General features: G+C 42.5%; 1 protein-coding gene, 1 long non-coding RNA gene and 1 other non-coding gene across 5 annotated transcripts in view; 2 read left to right on the top strand and 1 right to left on the bottom strand.

The window, feature by feature from the left end:
* Positions 1-122: 122 nt before the first annotated feature.
* On the top strand, positions 123-1,254 carry LOC120861690. Its single transcript, XR_005720583.1, has 3 exons — positions 123-627; positions 875-919; positions 1,105-1,254. It is a non-coding gene; the product is annotated as an uncharacterized LOC120861690 (long non-coding RNA).
* On the top strand, positions 678-808 carry LOC120862295. Its single transcript, XR_005720725.1, has one exon. It is a non-coding gene; the product is annotated as a small nucleolar RNA SNORA24 (small nucleolar RNA).
* A 2,577-nt stretch (positions 1,255-3,831) lies between the features above and the next one.
* PRSS12 (serine protease 12) overlaps positions 3,832-15,086 on the bottom strand; it is an 83,216-nt gene continuing 71,961 nt past the window's right edge. For 2 of the 3 annotated variants that reach the window (XM_040237401.1, XM_040237399.1), the window contains 2 exons: positions 7,289-7,569; positions 3,832-4,566 (listed from right to left, as the gene is read on the bottom strand). In XM_040237401.1, coding sequence (XP_040093335.1) covers positions 4,259-4,566; positions 7,289-7,569 — 589 coding nt within the window. In that variant the 3' untranslated portion in view covers positions 3,832-4,258. The remainder of the gene's footprint in view (positions 4,567-7,288; positions 7,570-15,086) is intronic. The other variant, XM_040237400.1, reaches the window with a different exon arrangement.

Genomic DNA, 15,086 nt, shown 5'->3' with positions numbered 1-15,086 from the left:
ACGCCGCGTTACAGGGCAGATCTGTTAGACGCGCGAGGAAGGTGAGACCCTGAGGAAGGGGCGGGGCCGCCAAGGGAGCCGGTGGCCAACGGAGCGGGCGGAGCTGCGGCGAGGCTGGGAGGGCGGGGCGGAGGGAGCAGGCGCGTAGGCCTCGGCCCGCGCGGCTCCTCCCCGGAATGGGGTCATCAGCGCTATAAGAGAGCTTGTGCAGGCGAGGCTGGCCTTTTTCGTCCGGTAAGCGTCCGGTTGAGGGTAAGGCGGTCTGTCGTGGTTGTTTTGTGAGGTAAAGTACAAGGAACACGTCTTTTCGGCCTAGTTTAAGATGCAGGAGATGCGACGGTCTTGTAGTAGTAGATCGACGTTAGCTTTGAAAACGTCTAGGTTCAGAAGCTTGGGTGAGCTTCATGTTCGTTCGTTAGCGGGGCGGCCACGTGCAGCGCCGGGCGCTCAGTCGGAAGCCAGTCGCGCGAGGGTCGTGGGCTCTCCGGCAGAAGTTAAATAGCGCTGATGACTCGGGTGAAGGTTATCCGTTGTACGGTCGGTGCCATGTGGCCATCTTGAATCTGTTGCTCTGCGACTCTGAAGAGTAACACCGCAGCCTGACGCCCCGCCAGTTTTATCCAGGTGGTGAGTAGTGTCTGTAGTTGTCTTTGCTGATCTTTGCTGGGATTATGAATCTCCATGTATCTTTGGGACCTGTCGGCTGTGGCAGTCTCCCTTCCTAGCCATGGAAGAGCATATTCTTGTTTATTGGCAAAGCTGTCACCATTTAATTGGTATCAGATTCTGACTTGCACAAGTAACATTCACTTTAAAAACTTGCAGTGTGCTGGGTTATTTGGCAAACATTAAACTACTGTTCAAATGTTTCTAGGAAGCTGAGCTAATTGTTCCAGTGGACGATGGAAAGCATAACGAGGTACGTTCCTATTTTATGCATCTCAAACTCTTCCAGCTAAGGATTTGGAAGGCCGGAATTGGCACATTGTGCTAGCGTTTTGTTATTTAAATAGCCAACTGAATAGACTGTAACTGCTTAGCTGCTAAAATCTTAACACTATGTACACAAATCAGTCTTGTTGAGCTGAGCTTCTTCTCTTGCAGATACACCAAGAAATCCAAAGTGATGTGGGTGAAGTCTGAGCATCCTGCAGTACACTGCCAAATGTGACTTTAAATTTCGTGTATGGTATTTAAATAGAAAATAAAGGTGTGCTGCTTTTATTTATATAATAAATGCTTGATTTGTACATAACAATGTTCCAGGAGTGAATGATTTATGAGTACAATGGGAATGGTTTAGCCGCTAAGTCATGTCCAGCTCTTTTGAGACCCCATGGACTGCAGCCTGCCAGGCTCCTCTGTCCATGGGATTCTCCAGGGGATCTTCACATCCAGGGATCAAACTGAGGTCTGATAAGTGCATAGATAACTATAGAGAACAAGAGGCAGCCTGTTCTGTTCAGGGGGTGGTCACATGAGTTAGTAGTGTATATGGTATTTAGGGAGCACCTAGTATGTGCAGTTGACACTTGGGTCTTCAAAAGTCATTTAACAAGAAAAAAGTTATAATAAAAGTTATATTTTATGAAGGAACATTCTACCTCAAGGTTGATAACACTGAAGGTAACCTGTTACCTGACCTTTTAATTAAACCAATCTCTGGTCTAGTTGTTGCAAGGAGGTTATGACTCTTATGTTGGAAATTTTATTTGGCTTGACTTTTATTATAATCATACTCAATGGCTTGCCTGGAGGTCCTTGCCCACCTGTGAATAGAAGAGATTAACACACTTCTGAAGCCTGGATATTCCTTGGAGATGTTTTGCAAGACTGGAGACCTTTTCACTTCCTCACTTTATCTCCCCTCTCTCTTCTACCTTTTGACTATTGCCCCCTTCTCTCTGATCTGTTAAAGAACCTGGCATCCAGACCCCAATAAGATGGTTACTTTGAGGTTCTAGCCTGCCATCTCGGTCTGCTGGCTCCCCATTTGTCTCTTCCTTGCCTCAACACCTCATTTTGGATGCACGTGGCAGAGCGAGGCTGCACTCAGTAACAGTAACATAGTTGAAATTCCACTATGAATGTTTGCACCAGCATTGCAGTTTAATGATAAGGATGGCCTATGAGAATTTTCCTCACCTGCACGGTATGTTTTTCTCAGGCGGTCATGCATGTGTACACTATAGTTCTGTCATCTCTAAATGTAAATGCTTGTACAGTTATTCCTTTATCAAATGCACTTTGAAAAATGTTATAATGGCTTGGCATTGCAATTCTGCAAAGTAGTAAATTATAAAGCACCTATTTTTACATAGCTTCCTTTACAAAAGGACACAGTAGGATGCAGAAGAGGGGATAAAAAGGTCCCTTCATGATCAGCCATTTAAAAGGATTACTTAGCATTCTTAATTCTATATTTTGCACTCACCTGCCTTCACCTGTCTTTATGCATCTATCCCTTCTATACACAATTCTTTAAACTACGTACTGGGACAGTTTTTTTGTGCCCTGTAAGGCTGCAGAGAAAGAAAAAGACAGCACCAAGTCGTGTCCAACTCGACCCCATGGACTGTAGCCTGGCAGGCTCCTCTGTCCATGGGATTCTCCAGACAAGAATACTGGAGTGGGTTGCCATTTCCTTCTCCAGTAAGGCTGCAAAGTAAGCAGCTATCCCTTACTCCTTTGAGAAACAGAAAACTAGGTGGAAAGAGACTCCCTTGTCTTCATTGTGACTCTGCTGGAGTTTGGACTGAAAACCCTGCAAGTGTCTCATTGGCCTCTGCTTGTTAACCCATTTGGAAACTAGGGATACTATAAAAATCTTTACTGCCTTTTATAAGCTGTCAATGAGGTGCGTAGTCACTTGATACATAACTGGCATATGGATTAAATATTGCAGTTATTTTAGAGCTTTCCCACACTACATAACGGAAAGCATTCTTAATTGTGTATTTTTATCAGGAAGAGAATGAGATGGGTAAGCATCACTGCCACAATGGACATGAATTTGAGTGAGTGAGAGGACTAGGAGCATGGCATGCTACAGTCCCTGGAGTTGGAAAGAGTAGGACACAGCAACTCAACAAAATCTTTATTAGACAGGGCTATATCAGGATGGCAGACCTCCCTGGTGGCTCAGAGGATAAAGCTTGCAACACGGAGACCTGGGTCTCCCCTGGTCCGATCCCCAGGTCGGGAAGATCCCCTGGAGAAGGAAATGGCAACCCACTCCAGTACTCTTCCCTGGAAAATGCCGTGAATGGAGAAGCCTGGTAGGCTACACTCAATGGGATCACAGAGTCTGAGCTCAACTGAGCAACTTCCACTTATCAGGACAGTCTCAGGAAATCTGCACGTTTCAGTTACCAGAAAGTTTCAGTAGGTGGTGCTCTTACACCACGGTCTAGAAAAGAGCATGCTGCTAAGGAAGAAACATTCACCAAGCAGCAAACTTGAAGTCATTAAAAGTAATCAGATAAATGTTGGCAAGTACACGGTGGATGAATCAGGTTATGTATTAAACCATTTGAAGGTATTCTTAATGTCATCAGCCAAATTGTGCTAGCAATATACAAGGTAGCTAGAATGTTTTTCTCTAGTTGCCATAGTGACTTGGTATAAAGGCTGCATTCAGAAATGTACTGTGACATAATATTCCTAGTCCAGTCTGTTTATAATAGGATTGCTTTACCTTTTTGGCTTTTATGCTTTTCTCACTCGTGAAAGGCTAGAAAGATTAATCTGTGGAAACTACTTATCAACCTTCAGGGAAAAAAATCAGCTTGAAAATTACATGAACAGAAAACACTGCCACGTGTATTTTAAGTATAGTAAAGGCTATTTTTTTATGTCAAAGGTAGGCTCTTAATATGAATATAGACCATACTGATTGAGTTACAAAGGAGTTCTCAATCCAAATACATGTAAAAACAGCCTTATTGCACAATCAATATACAATAATCTCTGGAGAATGCTGAGAAATTGAGACAAGACAGAATAACGAATGTAGTCTCCCGTAAAACTAATTTGGGTAGGCAACAGTGCTAAATAAGAATAGTCATTATTACACTGAGGTATCTGTAACCAGAATGATCACATCATTCTCCAGCAGCAAAGAGGTACATCACTTTTATCAACACAGAACACAAAAAGATCTCCACTCCCATTAGTTGGCATCTCTGGCTAAATGCCAATGTTGGAAATTTTCCAACATATTCTTTAAATACTATCTTCTTGACATTTGCATGAAGGATTACAGTTTGGTGACCCTTTTTATCCAAGGTACAAAGGCTGAGACTTTGGTATAAACACCAGGGGAATCCTTGGCTCCACAGCCGTATCCCCAGGAGGTGACCCCATACACAACCCAGCGCTCTCCCGGTCGTTCACACACGAGTGGTCCTCCGCTGTCTCCTTGGCAACTGTCCACACGTTTGTGTTCATGGAGGTTTCCAGCACAGAGCATCCTTCGTGTAAACAGACCCTTATAACGATGTTCACAAAACCTCTTGGGAAGTAAGGGGATGGCTGCTTGTTGTAGAGTTCTTGAGTAGGCTGGTCCTATGCGGGCCAAACAACTGGATTAGATTCCAGCTAAAGATCTTAGAGCTATATTTAACAGTTAAATGAACATTTAAGAGTCTTAAAGATAAAAGCCCTATTGTGGCATTAGTGTAGTTTAAATGAGTGATAACTATAAATGATTTTTTTCTTCAGTGTTTGCCGTTGAAATGAAGTCGCTCAGTCGTGTCTGACTCTGCGAACCCATGGACTGTAACCCACCATGCTCCTCCATCCATGGAATTTTCCAGTGAGTACGGGAGTGAGCAGTTAAATATACTCTAATCCTTCACTGATCTGTTTCTCAGTACTGAAGTTTTTGAAGAATAGTTGAGTAACATTTGACTTTCCTGGTGGCTCAGATGGTAAAGCATCTGTCTACAATGCGGGAGACCCGGGTTCGATCCCTGGGTTGGGAAGATCCCCTGGAGAAGGAAATGGCAATCCACTCCAGTACTATTGCCTGGAAAATCCCATGGACAGAGGAGCCTGGTAGGCTACAGTCCATGGGGTCGCAAAGAGTCGGACACGACTGACCGACTTCACTTTCACTTTGAGCAACATTTATGGGTTTGCCTGCTAGAAAAGGGCAACCTACGGAAAGCACGTCTGTGTAGGCTTTAGAATTTAAATCCTCTGTATTAAAATGCTGAGGGTGCAGTCACGCCAGTTCTGTACGGGCATGTCCACTGCTCTAAAACTCATCTACGGCAACTGGCAATTACTACCCTCAATATTTCATGAAGATGATTCAGAAACAGCTTTATATACAGACAGCCTTAAGTTTAACCTCTTGACGTTAAGATACTGTATTTACTAGTAAGCCACTCATTCTTTGTTCAGTGGCTAAAATGCATAATTGGTAGGTTCTCCATGACAGCCTTTACTTGCATCTAAATTCCACCATTATTGTCCAGTATATTCAGCTGCAGTGATTCATTCATAATAAAATCATTTGGTGAAATTTACTTCCTGTGTTACCTGTGTTTAGATGTAGTGCCTTAAGGAAGATGACTGAACTTCCCTGAAGAAGTAATCTTAATACCTACACTTTAATCGTCAATTTGCCTCACAGTTCAGCATAGTGTTTCCTTGAGAAAGCATTTACTCTGACCTGATTTTATTACATCATCCAGGAAATGTTTCCATATTTTATGGTTTCTCTCAGGATTGGTCCCAGTATTCTGTTCTGCTACAGGTGTTTCTACATTTTGCTGCTATGAAATAGTGTTGAATCTAAAGGAAGTCAAAGTGTTAGTTGCTAAGTCTTATCTGACTGCGACCCCATGGACTCCCAGTCTAAAGCCAAGATTTAATGGATAAAATGAACACTGAAATATAATCAATTTACTAGGTAAAACCTTATTGAAATCATCACCTACAGAAATACATATTGGATGCTGTTTTCAAGAGTACAGTTAACAGTGTTACTTATTTTTAATGCAGAGTAGTCAGCCCAATCCTTTCTCCTTATTCAACAGTCATTTGTGAATCAAGTACCTGATCCAGGCGAGAGTTAAGAGTTCTGTTTCAGACTATCCTGAGCCAACACTGTTGTTTAGGACGTCATGTCCAATTTTTTTGTGACTCCATGGACCGTAGCCCACCATGTGCATCTGTCCATGGGATTCTCCAGGCAAGAACACTGGAGTGGGTTGCCATTTCCTTCTCCAGAGGCTATTCCTGACCCAGGAATCAAACCCGCATCTCCAGCATTGGCAGGGGGATTCTTTTCCCCTGAGCTCCTGAGAAAGCACTGCTGCTGCTGCTAAGTCACTTCAGTCATGTCCAACTCTGTGCTGATGTTAACGCTAGCAAGACAATACAGAAAGCGGTTTGCCTGAGAAGAGCATAAGCGGGAAGAATAGGAAGGGGAGAGTGGTGAAGGAGAAACCCAAGTAGGGTGGATCCCTCCTCTTGAACCTCAGCAGCTTTGTTTTGTATTTTGGCTGTTCTTTATTTAAAAATCTCCATAAGATTTAGTTTGATAAAGGGCTCTATTACAAAAAAAAAAAAAAACTAATACCAAAGCCCTTTCTGGGTTGTGTGTGTGTTAGTCGCCCAGTAGTGCCAGACTCTTTGCGACCCCATGGACTGTGGCCCACCAGGCTCCTTTGTCCATGGGATTCTCCAGGCAAGAATACTGGAGTGGGTTGTCATTTCCTTCTCCATTTGCTGGGGTAGCTACATCAAAGTCATCTGGGAAAACTTTCAAACAGAGACAGCCAGGCCCAAGCCCTAAGGTAGTGTCTCCGTCCTAATGGAAACCATAGTACCCTCAGGATAGGAATCCAAGTTGCACGCAAGCATCTCACACTTGGCGGAATTTCCAAACAAGTAAGCTTGAACCCCCTTTTAAGATTTTGCTGCCCACTGTACTGAATGGGGTAATGATGCTGAAACTGAAGCTCCAATACTTTGGCCACTGATGCAAAGAGCCAACTCACTGGAAATGACCCTAGTGCTGGGAAAGACTGAAGGCGGAAGGAGAAGGGGGCAAAAGGACAAGACAGTTGGATGGTATCACCGACTCAACGGACATGAGTTTAAGCAAACTCCAGGAGACGGTGAAGAACAGGGAAGCCTGGCGTGCTGCAGTCCACGGGGTCGGAAAGAATGACATGACTTAGCGACTGAACAACAACCCACTGCACACCCAAATGGGTAATCCAGACACAAGAAGGCGGCCGTATCGTCATTGTTTCTTTGGGTTTTCTGTTACCTGTGTCTCCCCATCCTGTTACATAGCAGTTGTGGGCTCTCTTCTGTGGCCTCTCTTTCCAGCGTGGCAAGCAGGCCGGCAGAACGTGGCTGCTGAGTCTGGCACACTGCTCCTCTGGTCCTCGTAACCTAACCAGGGCGATGTCATAGTCATTGCTGTGCGGGCGGTACAGCCGGTGGGTTACGATCTGCTCAACTCTGATCTCTTCTTCGAACTCCTCTGGCACCAGCGTATGATAATCCCCAACCCGAACCACGTAGTTCCTAGTACTGTTACCGTACCTGAGAGGCAGAGAGAGCTAATGGGAGGCTTGTTTCAAACACTGTAAACTGGTCACTGCCTGCCAGGAAGCTTAACAGAGATACCTGTAACCCTTTCTTCCAAATCATTAACTCCTTTTGTAAGTTTCACCCTTCTTTCCATTTCTCTGACCCCACTGCTCTGTCTCCTACTCACGTGTTTTCTTCATTCATTTCACTGTTTAACCCAGGTTACTGTCTAACTGTTTTCTGAGAAGGATCAAATAAGGAGGATGAATGGAAAGTAATCACTAACCAGTCATTTTCCCACCATGAAAAAGGATCAAAACAGGAGCGAATGAAATAGGGCAAAGTTACAATCCTGCCTTTGCTGTCATCATTTTTCTGTCATTTCCAAGATGGTGACTTTCCCATGAAGTTCCATGAGGGCAGAAACCATGCCTGGTCTAACTCTGTATCTCCCAGATCACTTAAGTAGCACAATCCACTTTACTCCCCTTTCCTGTGAACTGAATGTAAACCAAAACTGTTATCTTCAGGCAACATATATGCATTATATGCTCTCATCTCTTAAATCTTTGTTCAGAGACTGAGACCTACTTTGATGCTCATTTGAAATTATAGCCCACCGTTGTTTGTCATTCCATTCCCCTGGCACTCCCACTATCCTTATCTGCTCTAATTTTTCCTTTTTTTAAAACTCTACTTTCTAACAAACTATCTAGTTTACTTATCATATTTATTATTCTCTGTCTCGCCCTGCTTACACAAAAGGTACTCAAGGGCCAGGGACCTTTTATCTGTGTTCACTGATGAATCGTACACATCTAGTATAGCAATGCCAGTTAAGTAGAAACACAGCATACATTGGTTGATTTAATGAATGGATGCAGATTTTTAATGAAATGTCTTTTTTCCATAGGGACTACTCACATAAAAAATAAGCATAATATTTACTTGATTGATAGGTCTCAGCCTGTCTTTCAGCCAACATACCTTGATTCTGATACATCTACCTAAAGCAGTTTCTCAAGCTCAGCACTACTGACATTAAGGACCAGATTATTCTTTAATGTAAAGGGGGGGTCCTGTGCATTGTAGGATGTTTAGAAGGATCCCTGGCCTCTCTGTTCACTAGATGTCAGTTGCACACACACTCACATACACGCACCCAACCCAGACATTGCCAAATATTCCCTATGGTGCAAACTGCCCCCCACTGAGAACCACCAACCTACAATACAAGATCCAGTCCACCTCCTGATCACTTCCTCTTTCTCACTGAAGAGTACAGCCCCTTGCTCACTCCCCTCTGTGTGTGTGTGCTAAGTCGCCTCAGCCGTGTCAGACTCTTTGTGACCCACCAGGCTCTTCTGTCCATGGGATTTGTGGGCAAGAATGCTGGCGTGGGATGCCATGCCCTCCTCCAGGAGATCTTCCCAACCCAGGGATCAGACCCGTGTCTCTTAAATCTCCTGCATTGGCAGGTGGGTTCTTTACCACTAGCCCCACCTAGGAAGCCCCCACTTCTCTGTGGCTACTTAAAACATTCTCAACAGGACTTCCCCTGGTGGCTCAGTGGCAAAGAAATCACCTTCCAACCCAGGAGACAGGGGTTCAACCCCTAGTGCAGGAAGATGGACGTCCCCACGTGCTGGGGGCAGCCAAGCCGGTGCGCCTGGACTGCTGAGCCTGTGCCCTGGGGCCCCAGGGCCACGATCATGAAGCCCGCTCGAGCGCCTGTGCTCCGCAACAAGAAAGGCCACCACCGCGAGAAGCCGCACACCACTACTAGAGAGTGGCCCCTGCCACTGCGACTAGAGACAAGCCCACGCAGCAGCAGAGTTAAAAGTCGTTCAAAGACTCTAGTAGCCCTAAGCAGGGCTCTGACAACACTTCAGTATACAAAGTGGTTTTTGTAACTATGTCAACTCAAAAGCCTGAGCAGTGCAACCTACTAGTGATGTATGAAACTAACAATTTCCTGCGATTCCTTGAAATTCTCCATTTTGAACCTTAAATTATCACATATCTTTAAAGTACAGAAGGCTTTTCATATATTGTGCTTAGACTTCTTGTGTGTTCCACTTCAATAGTTTAGGACTATTTCACATCCTGAAACTGTAAAAAGCAACAGTCATGAAGAATAATCAGATATTTAAATAACTCATTTCTACTTTGTGAGTATTGATACTGTTGTATTATAAAATTCAACATATCTCATTAATATACAGGTTTTTAAAGAAAAATCCCAGGTGATCAACTGTCACTGCATCCTTAAAAGTGCTGCTGAAAGGTTGCCTGTATCCCTGGAGTGGAATTTAAGAAATTAATCTCAAGCTTCACTGTCCAGCTCAGGAGGCAGTGGCCACATGTGCTATCAGAGCACTTGAAATGTGGATGGTCCAAAATGAGATGTGAAGTGGATGAAACTGGAGCCTATTATACAGAGTGAAGTAAGTCAGAGAAACACCAGTGCAGTATACTAACGCATATATATGGGATTTAGAAAGATGGTAACGATGACCCTATATGCAAGGCAGCAAAAGAGACACAGATGTAAAGAACAGACTTTTGGACGCTGTGGGAGAAGGTGGGGGTGAGATGATTTGAGAGAATAGCATTGAAACGTGTATTACCATATGTGAAATAGACGACCAGTGCAAGTTCAATGCATGAAGCAGGGCACTCAAAGCCAGTCCTCTGGGACAACCCATAGGGATGAAGTGGGCAGGGAGGTGGGAGGGGGGTTCAGGATGGGGGGACACACGTGCATCATGGCTGATTCATGTCAATGTATGGCAAAAACCATCACAATATTGTGATTAGCCTCCAATTAAATAATTAAAAAAAAAAGAAATATAGTGGTGAATATTTATTATAAAAAAAGTAAAAATGTGCACAGGATTTCAAACATTTAGTATGAAAAAGAATATAAAATATATTGTTTCTACAGATAATAGGAATATAAAATATCTCAATTTTTATATAATATTTTGGATATACTAAGTTATATGAACTATATCATTAAAATTAACTTCACCCATTTAGTTTTTTAATCGTTTAAAGTGGCTACCAGAAAATTTAAAGTTACATATATGATTTGTATTTGTGGCTCACAACCTACTTGAAGTAGTGAGGCCATTTAGCAGACTGTTGCAGTAATCCAGGCATGAAGTGGCACATGAAGGCAAGATATTCAAGACTTTAAGACTGGGATATTTAAAAAATAAATTCCATGTCCTGTTTCTTTCTTCACTGGCTAAATTTTTAGATAACGTAGGACATATTTATGTAGGCTTTTTAGATGCAAGGATTATTTTAGCTAAGTGTCAAAGCCCTCTTTTGAAGAACAGAAAATATTGTTGCCAGACTTTTTTACTGCAACAATATTTTCTGTTCTTCAAAAGAGGGCTTTGACACTTAGCTAAAATAATCCTTGCATCGCTACTTCAAGTTTTAACTTTTCAAGCCATCCTTCACGTTGCAGCCAGAGAGAAACAGAAATAGTCAGATAGAAATATCTGGTAATATAACTACTCTTCTGCATACCCTTCAAGGGGTCCCAACTGTCTACACAATAAAGTTCAAATTCCTTCAGTAATACACAAATCCATCCAAGAATGGCCCTTGTCCACCACCCTGATACCGCTTCTGTGCCGCAGTCATTTTAGTGGCTTGAAGAGGAGTCTGACAAACCTACCTTTATTCAAACTATTTGCAGTATCATTCCCCCCTCCTTCACCCTAAGATGGCAAAAACTGATTTTCACTTTTAAGTCTCAAGATCTAGGACACTCTTCCTGCCCTCCCAGAGAGCTGCTCAAGCCTTCCTTTGAACACTCCCAACAGCACTGTCAGAGCACTTACAAGAGCTTCTAGGACCTGTCGGCTTCCCGGTGGCTCAGCGGTAAAGAATCCGTCTGCAATGCAGGAGACACAGGTTCGATCCCTGGGTTGGGAAGATCCCCTGGAGGAGGGCATGGCTTATTTGTGCCTGGAGAATCCCATGGACAGAGGAGCCTGGGGGGCTACAGTCCATGCGGTTACAAAGAATCGGACACACCTGAGGTGACTGAGCGTGCACACACACACACACTGGGACTGGTTAAGATGTCAGGTCTACCCTGTTAAAGGCTCCCTAAGTGTAAGACCATGTTATGCTCACATCTGTGAGCAAGGAAGTCAGCACAGAGAAAGCTCTTAATAAATATATGCTAAATGACTTATTTTGGAAGACACACACATACACTCTCATCCCTAAATTAATGAAGTGAGAGACATCTCACCAATTGCTATGTTGTAACACCATCACAGAAGTTTTTATTTTGGAAAAATAAACAAAGGTCCTCGCAAAGATCTACTGTTCTCATTAGTGCTGGTTGTTCATGAGAACCACCTGTACCACTTTTAAGACTACAGATGTCCAGGCCACACAAACTCTGAGAACGTGAAATCAACAGAGCTGATGTGATCCAAATTCACAGCAGGACTAGAAAACCAGCAAAACAAAGACTGAGAGGCACCAGCTTAACTCCCGTCCCTTCATGCCTGGAATTTCACTGAAATGAAGTGAGCCTCCTAAAAGATGGCTAATAGATTGCAATCACATGAACATGTACACACACAGACATTCCATACACAGACACTGTCCTCAGACCAGGGAGATTCTAGCATGTATTTTCCTGTTTAGTTGCTAAGTCGTGTCCAACTCTTGCGATCCTATGGACTGTAGCCTGCCTCTGCCCGTGGAATTCTCCAGACAAGAATACTGGACTGAGTTGCCATCTCCTTCTCCAGGGGATCTTCCCAACTCAGGGATACAATTTATGTCTCCTGCATTGGCAGGTGGCTTCTTTTAATGCCTCGCCACCAGGGAAGCCCATTTTTGAGTATACCCCCAAATTAATATGCTCACCAATCAGGAGTTGATATTATTTAAACTGAGAATAAAAACAAAATATTTACCTGACAAGAAGGAAAAAATGCACCACTCTTGTTAAAATGAAGGTCTTTGTTTGTATGTACACTTTTAAAATCCTCATTGAAGAAATGGACCAGCTAAACCCAAGAAGTGATTCCCACACTCCTTTCACTCCAGTTATTCTTAGACTAGATTTATGCTTGGAATTTGAAGATCATCTGACATAAGACTGGATTAGTTTGCTGGCCAAATATTTGTCTCCAGTGTTACCTCTCCTAGTGGGTATGATTATATACTTCACAGATAACACTTTGGCTGAGGTTGCCAGTAGAGTTTGGGGCTTAGAAAGCGTTTTCTATGGTTCTAGACTTCTCAAGAAAACTTATCAAGGAATTCTCTTTTTCAATGTATTTTAAGGTATTTCTAGTTGAACGTTTGTTATTTTGAAAGATTATTTTCAAAATTGCTTCTAAAAAACAAACATTTCAGCTTTTGGCTGACACGCAATTCAGTTGTTTGCTTTGCTGAAATGCCTTCCACTCCCCCTCAAATAAAAACTGGATGAAATTCCTGGACAAGTTTAAGCAAAAGAGGATCTAAGACAGGGCAGATCCCCTATTTCAGTTTTTCTGAGATTCTAGAATTAACAGTTTAAAATTCCTAGAATTAAAAAGAGAAGAGTTAATTTGGGTGGCAGGGTCATTTTATGTGTGTTCTCTCTATAGATTTATCTATTCAAAAAGACAGTATTTTACATCAGCCTGTACACATCTGCTACTACCAGAATCTGTCCTTCTCTGCTGTCTGAACGTCAAAAAGTGGCTGACTAAGTTGCTTGAGTAGATGATTCCAATTGCTCATGGAGAAGTGACCTTCTCTGTAAAATCTTTCACTGCCCCTTATACACAGGTGGTGTGTGTTCAGGAAATGATTTTAGCATGATTGATGCTATTGTGTACATCACCAAAGACCTTGTTCTTAAAGAACTGTACCATGTTCCAGGTCATGCTGGAACACAGGTTTAAGTACAGTACACATTTTGTTTTTAAAAAGTAAGTCCCATTACTTCTGTGCCTCATCTTTATAATTATAATCTCTAATAATTGAGATATTTCTGAATTTCAGAGCACTAGTCTCTGACAATTTCCAGCTGCTATAGTGTCTCTAGACAAACAGTCAAAAAGATAAAATCAGGTCAAGCTATAATTCTTGATAAAATCAAATTTGTTGCAGAACTACAGAAATAAAAGAATCCTTTTATTGAAGTACATTCTTTCCTGCAAAATGGTGTTTGTTATCAGAGCAAGCAATTAAAAGAAATTAGTTTAACATTCAGGAATTTTTCTCTCAATTATATTCCCATACTACCAAAGAGAGAGGGTCATTTTATTGTATTTGAATAATTATTTAAAATAGGAAACAGCAAAAGCAAGCAATTTGTATTGTGTAAAATTCACAGGGTAATTGCAAAACAAAAACTTTATTTATCCAGGTTTCTGCTTCAAACTGCCAATGGGATGTTGCATTCCTATTAACACTAGGAAAAATGTGAAAAATGGGATAGAAGGCCTTTAAACAGTGATTCACTAACTACCTCAGTTACCCCTGTCAGCATAAAAGAATGTTTTGGACACCTCATAATATGTGAAAGCTATGAACATAGAGGTGGATTACTAAAATTTTGTCAGCCAGCCAATAAAGTACCTTTATCATATAGAGATGCTATAGGAAATGAGTATAACAGGATGGTGGATATGAGTAATTGTGTTCTGATCTCATCATCCTCAGGCCACCATTCCTAGATTATTCTGATATGAGGATTACATAAAAGAGTGAATATTCTACAGAGCCAAAAAAATAAACAGTTAAGAAACTGTCATCCTATAGCATAAAATAACACAGATGGTGAGAGCAATCTATGCTCTATTGTTCAGAACGGCTGTTCAAGAGCACTGGCCCATATTATCACTGCAAGAATTAGGCACCAAAAAAGGCCCCATGAATAAGAAACTATAGTTAGGGCTTCCCTTGTGGCTCAGCTGGTAAAGAATCCACCCACAATGCGGGAGACCTGGGTTCAGTCCCTGGGTTGGGAAGATCCCCTGGAGAAGGGAAAGGCTACCCACTCCAGTATTATGACCTAGAGAATCCATGGACTGTAAGGACTGTATATATAGTCCATGGGGTCACAAAGAGTTGGACATGACTGAGCGATTTTGAAGAAAAGAAAATTTGGCTTTTGGGCTTCCCTCATAGATCAGTAAGTAAAGAATCTGCCTGTGGTGCAAGAGACCAGTGTTCGATCTCAGGGTCCAGAAGATCCCCTGGAAAAGGAAATGGCAACCCACTCCAGTATGCTTGCCTGGAAAATCCCATGGACAGAGAAGCCTGGTGGGCTGAGTCCATGGGGTCGCAAAGAGTCGGGCACAACTGAGTGACTAACACTTCACCGATAGTTAAAGCAGTAGAAATACAAATGGAAAGGAAAAGGGTGTGAGAGAGCTAATTTCAAAATACGAAATCTAGGTCCCCTCCCAGTGGGCCGTAAGTTAGACTCCCAAGAATTTAAAAGGAAGTGAAAGTGAAGTGAAAGCCGCTTAGTCGTGTCCGACTCT

This window comes from Oryx dammah, unplaced genomic scaffold (assembly GCF_014754425.2).
Source record: "Oryx dammah isolate SB20612 unplaced genomic scaffold, SCBI_Odam_1.1 HiC_scaffold_3, whole genome shotgun sequence".
In the NCBI taxonomy this organism is placed as follows: domain Eukaryota; kingdom Metazoa; phylum Chordata; class Mammalia; order Artiodactyla; family Bovidae; genus Oryx; species Oryx dammah.
This window is presented reverse-complemented; position numbering and strand designations above follow the sequence as displayed.